General features: G+C 47.6%; 1 protein-coding gene across 1 annotated transcript; it reads left to right on the top strand.

Moving 5' to 3' along the window:
• The first annotated feature begins 84 nt into the window (after positions 1-84).
• Positions 85-5927, top strand: LOC102450175 (forkhead box protein L2-like). The gene has a single exon (XM_014575511.3). It carries the CDS (start codon positions 3668-3670, stop codon positions 4427-4429), a length of 762 nt encoding a protein of 253 aa, XP_014430997.2. The 5' UTR covers positions 85-3667; the 3' UTR covers positions 4430-5927.
• The last annotated feature ends 9627 nt before the right edge of the window (positions 5928-15554 follow it).

Genomic DNA, 15554 nt, shown 5'->3' with positions numbered 1-15554 from the left:
AATGATCACCCTCTCTTATCCCCACCCTCCTATAAAGACATACACAACCTTCCTCTCTGTGCTGGGATCCATTATGCATGTCCCAAGACCTTAGAGAGTCTTCCTGTGATTGTCTGAATTAAGATGCTATTTTCCCATAAGGTGGCTATATCAGTGGGTGTTAAGTATATTGTTAAGGGAGTGGATCGTTGGGAGGACAAGTTGTTCTCTCCTAGGATAGCCTAGATCTAAAAGTAAGCATCCCTGGCATACAAGTGGGCTGATCTATAGGGACTTCAGTCCACTTACTCAGTGGCAAATTTTGGCCTGTGAATGTCCAAATCCTACCCTTTATTCCTGGGTGACAGTAATGTTGTGGAACTGCTGAACTCGTCGGGGGTCTAATGCAGCTGGAAGCCTAGGCTGCTTCTGGATCTCTCTGGATATTGCTGTTCTATTTCCCAGCCACCTTCATAGTCTTAACTTCTATCCCAGATGTCTGTAACAAGGTCAGAAAGCACCTATTTGGTCAGTGCAAGGTAGGTGTTTCCACAAATGCTGCCTCCAGAAGTGACTATCAAACCCTTTGTGTGCTTGGATGGAAGGGCAGGGGTTTGAGGCTTCTGCAAGTAGAGTAGATTTTGATGATAAAGAAGCGTCCGAAAACTCATCTCCTACTAAAAAAATGTTATCTGTTTGCTTGTTTGGGCTCTAATGCTGTACAGTTTAGTTACATTGTGTGGGGAACTCTGTGGGGAACTCTGTCCCCAGCAGGTTTTTAGTTCATGCTCTGTGTTTAAAGAGGATTATTTTTCTTTAAAAAACAAAAAATACAAAAAAGTTGAAATTATAAATCTCACTCAAATGTGTCTTTTTATTAGCATTATTTTTGGGGAAGGGGCGGGTGGCACAGGTGTGCACGCATGTGTGTCTTGCAATAAAGCTGCGATCTTAAAGCTACACAAAGTTAGCAGACAACTTAAGGCGATGCAAGTTGTCCCGGGGCAGTGCCCCACCTATGAGATGCAATCCTGATCCGTAGGGAATCACCTTTTGGATGAGTGGGAAACCTGATAATCTTGGCCATTCAATTCTTTCTCCTCCATTAAGATTGCCAGTCAGTTATAAATGAAGATTTTGTGATGTGGACAGGTAACTAGATTGAGACCCACTAACAGGGAACGTGTCAGCCACTAACCTGCTACAGAGCTGGTAGTAACATTCATTTCTAGTTTGCTACAATATTAGCTGTCGGAGAGAGGGTCTGTTTCCATTATCAGTCCTTTTAATTGTCTAGATTCATCTCAAGTGGATATATCAGTTACATTTGTTAGCTCAGGAGATTAGTTTGGTAATGTGTGCTTAAAAAAAATTAGTCACTTGCCCCTTTCATTGCTTTCTTACTGATGAGTGTCCATCAAAGAAACATTTTTCAAATACCCCTTTATTGTTTGGGATTTCTGCTGCCCACCCTTGAGAAATGGAACAAAATGTCTTACAAATGGGGTGAGTTTGTTCCGGTTACCCCATCTGGTTTCCTATTTATTCTCCATTGGCAGCCAGGCCACCCAGTAGTAAGTAACTTGCCTGTGAACCCAGTGCTAATCTCACAGTCCAGCTAGTTAGCTGGGATGGCACTATGCACATTGGGTTTCTCTGGGCCAAATACAATACAACTTGAACATAGAAAAATGAGACTGGGGGATAGATACTGACATGACTGTTTCGTGCAGTGGGGCCTCAGCATTGCCAGGAGCCCTTGGACACTATATTGCAAACTACATGAGCGTTATAAACATTGGTTTAATGGGAAACGGCTTTATAAACCTACCATCTAATGTGTTGATTTTGTACATGTATTTGTTTTAAGTGTCTTCATTGGTGCTTGATTTTAATTTAGAGGACATAAGTAAAAATGTAATTTCTGGTACCTGTCTCGGTGGTAGCACCACATGGCAATACCTTGAGCCCTACCCCTTTCAAGCACTTCCTTGTGCAGCCTGATGTCTCCTTGTTCCTTGGAGTATCCCATCAAAGAGTGCCTCCTACGTCGGATTGGGAAAGGGAAGGACAGGGCCTGTGCTTCTCCTGCAAACTGCTCTGGTGGCTGGAGGGGAGGAGGGGAATAGATCAAGGCCCCTGTTGGGTGCCTCCCTGTGTTTGTAGGATGCTGTCTGAGACTGGCCAGCAGCCTGAGGTTTCTACAGCTGGAGAAGACTTGTGGAGATGGATCTTATCTTCCATGTGCTACAGGGAGAAACCCATCAAAAGGGGCTTCCTACATCTGACTAGGCAAGGAAAGGGCAGGACCCTACTCTGAAAACTGCTCTGACAGTAGGAGAAGGTGGACCAAACCCAAGCCACTTCTACCTCTTGGATCCTCCTGCAGCTGCAGGAAGCTCTGTGACTTCTGCCTTCAGAGTCCTGCTCTGAAGGCAACACAGAAGTAAGGGTTAGATCCTGTTTAGCTCACTTGTTTTCAGGGCACTGCTGGGCTTGTGAAATCTCCCAGAATGCTCTGCTGTGGGCAGCTGAGGCATGGCCTGCTGGTGTCTGTACCCAGAGGTGTTTAGAGAGTAGACACTGACTGTGATCCAGCTGCTTGGGGGGACCTGAACTAGTTCCTTTACTAGCTCCTTTACTACCTGCAGCCCCGCAAGGTTCTATTTACTGTGGCCCTTGGATGAGATTGCCAAATTCTATGGGTGTCTGGTAGCCTAGGTGGAGGAAGGCTTTGCTTTCCCAAATCACCAGGCACGCCCCAGTCCACACTGCCCCAGACTGCCTGCTGTAGGCATTCAGGGGGCAGAGTTGTTGCCCCCGGTGCCCACTCTCTATGCTCCTTCACCAATGGGCTGGGTCGGTGCTCTGAGCCCTCCTCCCTCCCCACTGCACACCTACCTCCTCCCCCAGTGCACCAGGAGTGGGGTGAGCTTGCCTGCTCCCCTTGCATTCCCCGGGGTTGAGGGGGTGGGGTGGTACATTCTGTTGGGTTTTGTCCATGTAGTTTTTTTTTTTGGTCGGTCTTCACACCCTGCAAGTTGGAGGTAGGCAAGCACAAAACTATCCTACCACTGGAGACCGTCTTGGTTCTGACAATCAGGTGGTCCACTGAGATGAAGGGGGGAGTTGTCACTCATACAGCCCCAGGGGGCTAAACTCCCTAGGTGGTTGGGCCTATGGTGAGAGGTCTCAGAGCAGGGCTGGCTCCCCTGCGCCCACCTTTCCACCGGCCTTTCTCCATGGCATATGCCTGCATCTGTGCCTACTGTCTGTCTCTCTCTAGCAAAAGAGCTAAACCCCGGGGTTGCAGCTATGCAGGGGGTGAGTTTGTAGGGCTAGAACTAGGTCCCTTAGCCCTGCTGCTGTGTGGGGGAGGGCAGGGGAGGGGGTTAATGAAAAGCAAGGTCGTGACCTGGCTGTGACCCTAAACAACCGCCGGGAGCTCTGATAGCGGGAGGGAGTCGCCGGGGGTCACTAGCGCGGGCGGAGCTGGCGAGCCAGGGCGCACGGGGCAGACGGAATCAGAGCGCAGGAGGCGCGTGCCTGCCGGGGAACCGGACCCAGTCCAGCTAGACAGAATCGCAGCCGGGTCCCCATTCGCCTCTCTAGCGCCGTGCGCCCCCGGCGAGGGTCCCCTCTAGCGCCGTGCGCCCCCGGCGAGGGTCGAGGAGAGCGAGTGGGAGCCATGCAAGGCGCAGGCTCCGGAGAGCTGGAAGCCAAAGCGGAGCCGCCGGTGGGAGACGAGCCGGGCACGGAGGAGGCTGCCCCGGACCCCACCGCCCCCCAGAAACCGCCCTACTCTTACGTGGCTCTGATCGCCATGGCCATTCGGGAGAGCCCGGAGCAGCGGCTGCCCCTGAGCGGCATCTACCAGTACATCGTGGGGCGCTTCCCCTACTACCGCCTTGGCCAGAAGGGCTGGCAGAACAGCATCCGCCACAACCTCAGCCTCAACCAGTGCTTCCTCAAGCTGCCCCGGGAGCCGGGCGCCGAGCGCAAGGGCTGCTACTGGACCCTGGATCCCGCCTTCCATGACATGTTCCAGCCGGAAAACTACCGGCGGCGGCGCCGAGCCAAGAGACCCCAGCGGGCCCCCTTGGCGGTGCCCGGCCCAGCCCCAGCTTGTCCCACCTGCCAGGAGCCCCCCTACTACCGGCCCCACCAGAGCCCTCCGGCCGCCTACCTGGTGGGCAGCGCCTGGGCATCCCTGGGGCAAGCCTCGTCACCCTGCGCGCTCACCAGCAGTCCCCAGGGTACGGTGACCCTGGGCGGCTACGGCCCCTACCCGCGGCTGCTACTGCCGGGAGGGGTGGCGCATCAGCAGCTGAGCCCTGCGTCAGGGGGGCCCGGCTGCCCTTACCAGCAGTCCCCGGAGCTGCCCTTCATGCATTACTGGGGGGACCAGGAGGGACCCTACGGCGCCTTGGCCGCCGGGATAGACCTTTGAATCCTTGGTCATGGGGCCGGAGAGCTCAGAGTCTGCGCCCAGACCCGGCTGGGGACCTTGGCTTCTCCCTCTTCCCTGGTGATCGTTATCAGAACTACAACAACGCACGTGTTTCCCCCGTCTCCCTGCTTCTACTCTAAGAGGGGGGAGCCCCGGGCTCCGATCTGATAGATGCCAGGGACCTCTCCCTTGTTAACGCAATAACGGAAGGGGTGTCACCTGCAGGGGAGGTTTGATGGAGCCTCCCTAGAAGGAGGCGCAAATTCGGTAGAAAGGGGAGCAACACTTCTAAAAAGAGGAGCGACCTCGACATGGACTTTTCTTCTTCCTTTGCCTTGAAAAGGGAAGGAACCGGTACAGTCCCACATTACCCCACGTATTACACTTCCAAATTCAGATGAATACAGAGTTCCGAAGAGTTAAGAGTTGCAGGGTGAATCTCTTGGCATCCTCTGCCCCGGAGAAGGATCAATTTGAGGACATTATTTGTTCTGCAGAACTAGACCCTAATACTTTAGAAATTCTCTCTCCGCAAAGTATTTGAAATAACTTTCATCGGAGACCAAAACTTTCTGGTTCGAAGGAAAGAATAGTTTCCCACATGTTCCCTGTTACAGAGTTATTGTAGAAGCTGTAGTGAGTTGTTTGAGTCAGAATAGTATTAACATTTTCAGATATGTTAATTTGTGAAAGTCCCTTTTAAAATATGCAGTTACTGAAGAAACGATTGGTTGCTTGTACATCAATTAGGAATTAAAAGCCAGGCTATATTCTTTTGGGCAAAAAAGATTATTGAAATGATTTAAAGTATGGTGCCTTATTTCATTGTTGCTCCTGAGAAATGGGAATTTTTCACTTACATAATCATTGTTTCTTTTACTGTGTTAAATTCAGTGGTATTGGTGAAACTGGAAATGCCTCCCATTGGGCTGCAAACTGTAAGCAAAGAGAGGTTGATCAACTGCTCATTTTTGTCCAGTCCCCAAAACAATTTCTCAAACTTAATGTGTATCATTGTAAAAAGGGAAATGTAGTTACTTTCTGGAAAATAATTTTTGCAAGTGACCTTCAAAACTTGATTTCTGAACTTTTTTTAAAAAAAGAAGTATTATATAAAGGAATAACTTTTATTTTTAAAAGAAAAAAGATGTTAAATGCCAAAGACTTGGAGGATGAATATTGTGATCTTCATGTTTTTACATTTGAAAAGAAACCATTTTGCTTGATGTGAAGTCAGAATGCATTTTATATACTGTTCCTTGTTAGCATAGTTATTGTGAACAAGGCTATAATGACAATGCAGCACCCCTTTTATGATCTGAATTGTAAGGGTGGCTTTAGCTCTTTTCCAAAAAAGATTCCAAAAGAAAATAGTATTTCTAGTAGAAATTGCAGGTTGGTTTGTTAGAGAAATAAAGGGTTTCACTACCAATGCGCATAGCAGAACTTTCTGGTGTGTTCCGTTTTGAGTCTTGGTTCAATAAATATTTGTTACTTTATAAAACATATGTTGTTTGGAAAATACTTTAACTAGTTTTATTACTGTGCTGACTACCCCCCTTTGATTTAAAAGAATACGTAACCCAAACTAGACCAGAGTTCCAACGTTTAATCGTTAAAGTAGTTTTGAATTTGTTCTTTAAAATAACTTCCATAATACAACACAAACAAGATTTTAACCCAAATCTATTAAGGTTGTTATGGGAATATCCTCTGGTGAAGCAAGTATGCATATACATAATGTTCATTTGTTGCAGTATTAAGGTTTTCAGAGAAATAAGTCATTTTCCACTGTTGCTTTAATGTGGATCCTAATATTAGTGTTCAACAAACCACCCACTAAGTATAGTTGAACTTTTGGTATTAAATGCAGAGAAAAAGGCTACACATTGTACCATTACAGAATTATTTCTGTTGATAAATTCCATGGAAGGATATTTTTTCTTACTGTAATTAATCCACTTTTCTGAGATGTGGTAGTTATGATAGAAGAATCCGTTTGTTGACCTAGCTGCATTTACAAGGGAGGGTGGGGGCAAAGTCAACCTAACTAGAGTGCACAGGATGCAATATTTTTCACAGCCATAAGCAGTTTAGGTAGGTCAGTTCAATTTTTAAGTAAAGACCAGGTTTTAGATTCCCCTTGAAGTTAATGGAAGGCAAAGGAGCTAAGCATCTTGCATGTGATTGGACCTTTAATAGACAGATAACAGAAGAGGCAGCTGTAAGAGTAAAATAAACTGTAGAGACGGGGAATAAATGTATTGTGTTACTGGACCCCCTACAAAGATGGGATTATTTTTCCCTAGCTTCTTTTGAGTTATCTGTGAGATATATGGATGTGTTGTTTTTAAAATGAAAATGTATATACACGCTCCCTCTCAATGGGAACAACAGGTTCTCTGCAACTTTGAAAATCAGGGCTTAAGCCCTGTGTCTCAGATCTCATGGCAAATCCAAGTGTGAAATGGAAATCCTTTGAGTTGGGCAATGAGACTGGGTAGTATGGTGCACAGATTGTAGCCCAGTCTGGGATATTTGCTCCATTTTCTATCCTCTCTGCTTAGTGTTTATAACATCATGGTTTTGTGGTTTTGCTCTAGGTGAGCATCAGAGCTTTGATGCTGTGACAACAACTGAGTATCCTACAGTTACCAGTATGTGGGACAAAGTGCCAAGATGTTGTTATGAGAGAGACTAAGCAAAGAGAAAATAGGTTGCTGGAATGAACACAGACACACACGTTTTAAATAGTTGAAAGGGGGCACAGTGAACAGTTTTTAGAAGATGGTACAGGTACAGCATCTTATTGGAGACAATAACACGGCTACATTTCTATCACTATTGGAGAGAAGTAACTTGGAGAGTCCACTAGGGGTCAGCATTGTGTTATGCTTGAACATCTATGAGAGCCTGTAAATGATCTGGAAGAAGGAAGTAAAATAGCAAATGATGGGAAACTATGGGGGTTCTGCAAATTGATCAGTGGGTGTCTGAATTTCAAATTGTGAGTTACATCACAGCTCATGATTCCTTTATAAAACCCTCAGTCCCTCTCCCCACTTGGCTTCCAGGAAAAGCAGAGATCGTGCCAGGAAGGGAGAGGTGCCGGGAGAGAAAGACAGAACCCCGCCCCCCTCCACACACACACACACACACACACACACACACACACACAGAGCCCACATGTAACGTGGGCAAGAAAGAATCAGCAGCGCAGGATGGGAGGCTGGAGAATACATCCCAGCACCTATCAAGATATAGTAATAATGGTGCCAAATCCCCTAACACCCATATTTAGGATAAGTTCAGATCCGAGCCTTGAAGCTCATAGTTCATCTCTGTGCACAATTCAGAGTGCTAACAAGCAGGAAGGAATGTGAGGAGGATGGAGGTCTATTCTTCCTTCCTTATGTGCTTGTCCCTCTCACTGATGAGGCTAAAGTTGGGCATGTGCAAGTTGATAAGAGAATGGTCACTAGAGTTAAGATAGTGGTCACTTCTACTACTGATCTCTCACTTCATCCATCTGATGAAGTGAGTTGCAACTTACAAAGGCTTATGCCCTAACAAAATTGTTAGTCTTTAAAATGCCACCAGCAGTATTCCCTCTAATTTTTTCCATCCGTGTATGGAATAAATTTTGGTATGTGCACCGAGGCATGTGTGGAAGTGCACCACCAGTAGAAACACATGCTGTTGGTGGTGGGCGCTCTGCTAATCAGCTGGGTGGCATTGGAATCTGCCCTTGGTAGCCACCCAAGTGTTCAGCTTACAGGGAACACAGGCCACTGGACTACTTGTTTTTGCTGAAACAGACTAACACGGCTACCTTTCCGAAATTTCTACTGCTGCTTCATCTCCTGAGTGCTTTACTTCCTATCACCACTAGATGGTGCCTTTGTAGTTTGCTATTAGAACATGGGCTTCTTGTTAAATTGTTTTAGTCACAGAGGGGTGGAGCACCCATATTGCTCAGCCCCTCTGAAAATGAGGCTGTAAATGCATACCATTGTAAGCAAATCTTATCTAGAGGGAGATTCTGACATTTCTGGGAGTAGCGGCAGGGTGCTCATCCTCTGGGAGAAGAGCTCAGAAACAAATATCTGTTGTTTTCTGTCACTGAGCTACAGGGAAATGAGAAATGGTTCTAATTTCCCTGTAGCTCAGTGATAGAAAACAACAGATTGGATTTGATAGCAGCTTTCGACTTCCTGAAGGAGGGTTCCAAGGAGGATGGAGAGAAGCTGTTCTCAGTAGTGACAGATGACAGAACGAGGAGCAATGGTCTCCAGTTACAGTGGGGGAGATCTAGGTTGGATATTAAGAAAAACTATTTCACTAGGAGGGTGGGGAAGCACTGGAATGGGTTACTTAGAGGTGGTGGAATCTCCATCCCTGGAGGTTTTTTAGTCCTGGCTTGACAAAGCCCTAGCCTGAGTGATTTAGTTGGGGTTGGTCCTGCTTTGGGAAGCGGGCTGGACTTGATGACCTCCTGAGGTCTCTTCCAGCCCTAGGATTCTGTGATTCTTTGAACCATCTGCTTCTGACCCTGTCTCAGGACCTAATCCCAAGATCTCTGTGAATGACCAGGGTATGCTGAATTAATTTAAGTTAAAGAGCTTGGGTGTGTGTATGGACCAGCCAACGGAAATGGCATCCACTGTACTGCTAATCGGAGTATATGACTTAGGCAGAGTGCTCATAACGCTCAGGTTATGAACTCTGTTGTGCAGAGGTTAAAGCCAAGGACTGGATTTTAAATTACTTTGTGCTGTCTCCTCTATTGTTGTTCATGCTGCAGTCAGTTTGTCCCACTTCCTGGGTTGTGAGGAAAGAAGCACAGCCAATGGCCAATGTTCCCTGTAATCTGTTCTATCCATGTGCGGAATAAACTTTCATGTGCACTGAAGCATATAAGATGTGCACCACCAGTAGAAACACAAAACCTAGCTAATGGGCGCACTGTTAATCAGGTGGGCAGTATTGAAATGCCTTCTGAGCAGTTGCCCAAGTGCCCAGTTTACAGGGAACACTGGGCACAGCCCATCATTAAACAATTTTATGCAGAGTTCCGGGGTTCCCCAAGGATTACTGTTCTCTGATCCTCTCATGGTGATATTGGCTTTGTCAGTGCCTGGGGCTATGTCTACACTACAGGGTTTTTGTGCAAAAACCCGCAGAGTATCCACACCTCAAGTGCCTTTTTGTGCAAGAAAATTTACAGTAAAACAGCAGAACAGAGGGCTTTTTGCAGTGTATGAAGAATAGCTCCTTTTTGTGCAAGAGTTCTTGTGCAAAAAGTCATGTGTGAACGCTCCACAGGGGTTTTTTGTGCAAAAAGAGACTATCAGAAAAAGCCCAGGTGCTCTGATGGCCATTCTGTGAATGGCCATCAGAGCTTTCTTGTGCAAGAGTGTCCATGCAGTGTGGACGCTCTCTTGTGCAAAAGCATATTGCTTTTACGATGCACTTTTGAGGTGTGGACATGCTTTTGTGCAAGAAGTTTTTGCGGAAGATCTTTTGCACAAAACGTTTCTTGTGCAAAAACCCTGCAGTGTAGACAAAGCCTCAGAGACTAGCCTAAAGTTGGGTCTAGCAGTTCAGGAGTATTTGGGGCTCTCCTCTGTGGGTTTGATGGCTCTGTGACAGCTGTGAGTCTTTTGTTGGTAAATCTCTTCCTCCTGGGTCTGCATCCATATGCACTGACTGATCTCTTCAGGTCTGTACAGTTTTAATAAAATAAAATAATTGCCCTTATTATTGTCGGTCCTTCAGATAAACCATACTGTGTCTGTCCTCAGCCTTAGCCCTTTGGGTGAGCAATGTGAAGACTTTAAAAACAAATCCAGAAATGGTAAAGGCAATAGTTGCATTTCCCCAGTTAGTAAGTGGAATAGGATGAAGCATGCTCTTCCCACTTAGCTACAATAGGGGATGCTCTCTGGGCAAGAAGAAGAAGTGTGGATTTTGGTGACAGGGTCTGGTGTGTGAGCAACAGGTTTGCAGTCAGGGCAAATTTTGTCCCCTAGTTGCCATTTTTGTCTTCACATAAGTTCCCCAGTCATAGTGTGCACACCCCGTGTGTGCACTTGAACAATTCTACACTTGCATGTGCAGGAGACTTTTACACACAAAACCAGTAGGGCAAAAGGGTTTGGCAGGTGCAAAGCCCAACAATTCTATCCATTACCAGTGTTATGGGTCTGGAATCCAAACTGGTCCTGTGGTGTATCTCTAGTAGCCTCTCCTGTTGGCTCCTTCCTCCCTTCTAGCAGACAGTGTCTCTCACCCAGGCAGAGTTAAAGATGCATTTTGCATGTCACTTGAGAAATTGTGGGAGTGAGGAACACATGCACGGGTACAAGCATTCTGCTTTGGCACTGCACAACTCTGCATGCACGTGTATAAGAGATTTATATCCCACAAAACCCAGCAGGGTAATTAGCTTTTCCACCAAAGTCAGGCATAGTGTAGAGAGGTATTACACTCATTTGTGCACCCGCCCACCGCTCTACCAATGCCTCTCAATCCTGACCTGCAACACTTCCAGCTCTCATAGTCTCGGGTAGAAGCTGTCAATCATTCTGAATTGTACTAGGTGGTTTGGTGTCTCCATGCTAGGAACCCTGTTGTGCACTAAAGATTAGACTGAGATCATCAAACTCATTCTTCCTGCAACCTTATCGGAACTGGAGCATGGGCCTGCAGAGGCACAAGGCCAGTATGTTTCCCTTCAGCATCATTGAGAGTCCTGTGGTATTGTTTCTGTTGCTCCTGCTTCACCCAGTTTATTGTACAGTGTAAAGTTAGAAGGTCATGGCAATCAAGCTGAGAAGTTGGGAACGCTGTGAGCAATTGTATAAATAAGGATCATTGATGTTGGCTGTTGATCTGTCCAGTGGATTTATTGGCTCTCTCTCCCCTGCTGACTTTTTATCCCTAACTGTTCAGTTCCCACCTCCCCACCTCCATGTCATGTACAAGGGTGAAAAGATAAGGATGAGATGAGAATGACTTTCTCAGAAACAGAGGCCTCTCCCACCTCTCAGAAATCACTGGTGATATCTAAATTCGGAGGGGCCACAGAGCAAGAGAAGCCGCCTTTTGTCTTGTCTAGCTGAGAAGGAAGGAGAGACCCCTCTTGTGTGCTCAGTAATTAAATGACTGTGCTAAAGGCTGTTCCCCCACTTGATTTCTTGGTAGGGACTGTGGTTTGGTGCTGGCAGGCATTGAAAGCTATACATCTGCTATAAATCTGGCACCTTGGGGAGAAAGGAAAGTGCTCAGTATTGACAAGGGAACAGAGCAGCCTTTTGTGGAGTACACTTCAGGTCATCCATGGCAGGAGCGTGACCTATGGGAAATGCAATTTTTGGAAGTTTCAGTTGAGTGACAGATCCTGCCCCTTTGTGACTAATCTGGAGAGAGGTGAGTTAGAGGGTTGTACTGGCAGTTTCTCATCCACCCATTAATTAACCCCATCAATGGCCAGATAAACTGTGGGTGGAGAGCGGAGCTATGGCGAGGGCCAAAAAACAGACGTAATGGCAGTGAAGAGCAGCAGCGTCGAGCATGGTGGTGTCCAACAGGGGATCCTGCTATAGCAAGCTAGCCACATTATTCTGAAATAATGAATAATTGTTCAAGCCATCTAGCATGTCCAACACGTGGCTGTTGGGCGCCACCGACCTAGGGGAAGAGCAGGGAAGAGCACGTTGGAATGGGCAGTCTGTGCTGGACATGGCACTTCTTACTGAGGACTCCACTGCAGACACCCATTAAACTAACGGTTGCTTCCCGCACTGATCTGATGCAGCGGCAGAAGCTAGTGTGTCCCAGTGTCACTATACAGAGATGGAGGTTTTAGAAGGCGATTGGTAATTTTCGGTGCCCCAAATCCCCAATCACTTTCAGTGGCGTAGCCACAGGTGGGCCAAGTAGGCCATGGCCCACCCATTTATCATCCAGGCCCACTCACCCCGACTCAGCTTTGTCCTTGCCCCCGCTCCGCCTGTCCCGCTTTTCTCTTCTGGTGCTCCAGCCGCAGAGCCCGGTCGGGAACTTGTCCTGCTCCTCCCACCTGGTGCGCTTGCTGGAGAGTGGCATTGGTGCAAGGGGCTTGTAAGCCCCCGGCCCCACTCTCCGGCAGGATGGCTGGGAGTGTGGAGTGGGGCAAGTCCCTACGGCCCAACCCTGCACTTCCCGGAGCAGCGCCAGGCAGGGGCCGCGGGGCACACTAGACTCTGGGTCCCACGACAGGAGCACCAGGTGGCTCCCTGCCCTCTATCATTGCTCACCCTTCTGAAGTTGGGGCCCACCCATGTGTCCCCTTCTGGCTACGCCACTGGTCGCTGCTGACAAACTAGCCTTGACCCTCTGAAGCAGTGACTGGAGGAAGGGGGAGATAATGGTGGTGCTGGAGGTGGAATGGCTGGCAGCTTAGGGAAGGCTAAAGAGAGGAAACCCAGGAGAGACCCCCACTTAACAATGAAAGGGCGAGAAGGAAGTGGATTCAAAGGGAGGAAGTTTGGGGTGGATGCTGTCGTCAGACTCCTAGAAGCTCCTCTGCTCCAGCTTTGCAGGAGCCCCCCAAACCTCCCACTCCGACTCCCATTCTTGCTGTCACTCATTGTTTCTTCCCAATGCCAGATGGTGTCACTGGACACCTATATTTTAGTGTATCAGAGGAGATCAGGGGGCCAAGTCATGGCAGAGAATCCCTTTTGGCCTAACTCCCCAACCTTGCCTCGCTGGAGTTCCCAGCATGCACCATGGGCTAGGCATGGCTAGGAGGAGTTGGGTCTGCCCAAGCAATCATGCAGCTCTTGCATGAATGGGTGCAAGAGAAGCCAAGCTGTGGGACTCTGCTCCCTCTTTTTATTTTTGCCGCTCGTTCACTTCGTTTCTGGCATGGGGTCTGCCAGGAATTGTATTAATAAGCCATGCTGCTGCGGTACCGCAGGCCTGTTTGTTTGTTTGTTTTTTCACCATTTTTAATTTTAACTCACCCTCCTCCCTGAGTCTACATTGGCTTGTGAGAAGCATTTCCCCTCAGGCTGCTGGATTTCCCCTTGCTCAGGCTCTCTGGCCACATGCAGTGTAACCAGTTTCCCGTCAGTGTTGCAGCGAGTCTCACCGAAAGGCCTGTGGTGTTGAGGTGGGAGGGGAAAGGAGCGGGGTAGCGGCTGTGACTGCTGCTGCTTGTTGCCTTGATCTTTCTTCTCTCTCTCTCTTTTGACTGGCTTCCTGTTTTTTCACACCACTGCTCTTATAAACAACAAGTGGCAAGTGACTGGGAGGATGGTATGGGGCAGGAGGTCAGTGGGCCCAGAGACCTCTCTGTCTAAGCTTGCAGAGCCTTGAGTCACTGCCTTCTGGCCAACATTCCCTCCAATTTTTTTCCATCCTTGTGCCGAATAAATTTTGTGAGGGTGCACCAAAGCATGTGCACTAGGGATGCTAAATTGTGGGTCACCAGCTCATTGAGTAGTTGATGGAACTTCCATCGACTACTCGATTAGCCGATAAGTGGAAGCGCTCGCTACCCCTGCTGTGGCTCTGCAGCTTAAATGTAGTAAGAGCCGGACAGCAGCCGCCCAGCTCTTACTATATTTAAAAGGCAGAGAGGCTGCACTTCTGTACCCACTCCACCCAGATGGAGCTGGGAGGAACCTGCTCCCTTTCCTCCCCCCCACTGTCTCTGATATATAGGCAGCAAAGAGGGGGAATGCGAGTAGTTGACTCAGCTACCCAATAAGCCTAGGCTTATCAGGTAATTGACTATTCAACAGCTCTTTTACATCCCTAATGTGCACCATCAATAGAAACGCATGGTGTCAGATGTGGGAAGCTCTGGGTGCTTTGCTAGTCAGCTGGGCAGCATTTGAATATCTCCTGGGTGGCCACCTCAGCGCTCGGCTTACAGGGACCTCTGCATCTGGCCTAGTATTCCACAAAGATGAATCCCAAGAGGCGCCTGCAGCTACATGTGGGAAAATCCCTCAGAAGGTAGTGCTGATCTATGCACACGTTGCTCCTGCGTACATCAGTCCTTCACAGTGGCCCTGGTCCAGGAGAGTGCTCAGAACAGGGCTATCACCAGGGAAAGCTCCCAAGCCCATTCTAGAGTTAGACAACAGCGTTTTCAGAAGAAGTGACTGCATTTGCTGAGCTGGAGTTTGCCCAGGCTTCTTGTGCAAAGTCCCATGGGATCTTGGACCACAAGTGGTTAGAACATGAATGACATTTCCATCAGCATCTCTGTAGAGTGCTGTGTCCACCACACCACACCCACCAAGTTGGGGACACTGGGTTATGTCCTAGGTTGCCAGTACTGCTTCCTGCAGCATCTGGGGTTTCCAAGGAGATCACTTATTCAAATACTAAGCACTCTCTGTCTTGTTTAGTTTGTGAGACCAGGCATACTCATGACCTGAGGTGGTATAGCTACAGGCTGCACTAACCTCAGTGCTAGCAACTTGTGCAAACACTGGAAAATGAGTGAAAAGTTCAAAGAAGTGAGTTCCAAAAAGAAAGACAATTGGTTGCTGCCACCACCAAATGTAAATAGGGTTGCCAGATGGTTTCAACAAAAATACTGGACACACTTGACATTACATCACAATATACATTAGATCTTATTTAGAAAATACTGGACATTTATATTTTCTCAATTTGTTTCCCGAACAGAAAGCTCAAATACTGGACTGTCTGGTTCAAAACCGGACACCTGGCAACCCTACGTGTAAATAAAAATACAGAATAAGCCCTTTTCCAGAGAAGAGATCACTTGGAATCCCTTCCCTGAGGCAAAGCTCTCCCTCCCATCCCTACATCCATTTTGCTTGGAGTTGGGAAAACAAACAGATGATCCACAGAGAACAAGGGAGCTCTGCTCCTCCCAGGTAACTTAGGCATGAAGGTTTAAGGACACACAAATCAACCAATACCAATTAACCAAAACAAAAAGAAAACCCTTTTATTATTAAAACAAGACTACTGTTACAAGCATAGTAAATGACTGGGTGTTAAAAACCGCGGAGTGAAATAGACCCAGGGAGAATCCCTGGGCTGTAATCCTTAAATACAAAAGAGAAAAACAATTAACCAGGTCAGACATGAT

This window comes from Pelodiscus sinensis, chromosome 23 (genome assembly GCF_049634645.1).
Source record: "Pelodiscus sinensis isolate JC-2024 chromosome 23, ASM4963464v1, whole genome shotgun sequence".
Lineage (NCBI taxonomy): Eukaryota > Metazoa > Chordata > Testudines > Trionychidae > Pelodiscus > Pelodiscus sinensis.
This window is presented reverse-complemented; position numbering and strand designations above follow the sequence as displayed.

Coding starts and splice junctions, on each gene's coding strand:
- LOC102450175 (XM_014575511.3), top strand. CDS start 3,668: ATGCAAGGCGCAGGCTCCGGAGAGCTGGAAGCCAAAGCGGAGCCGCCG.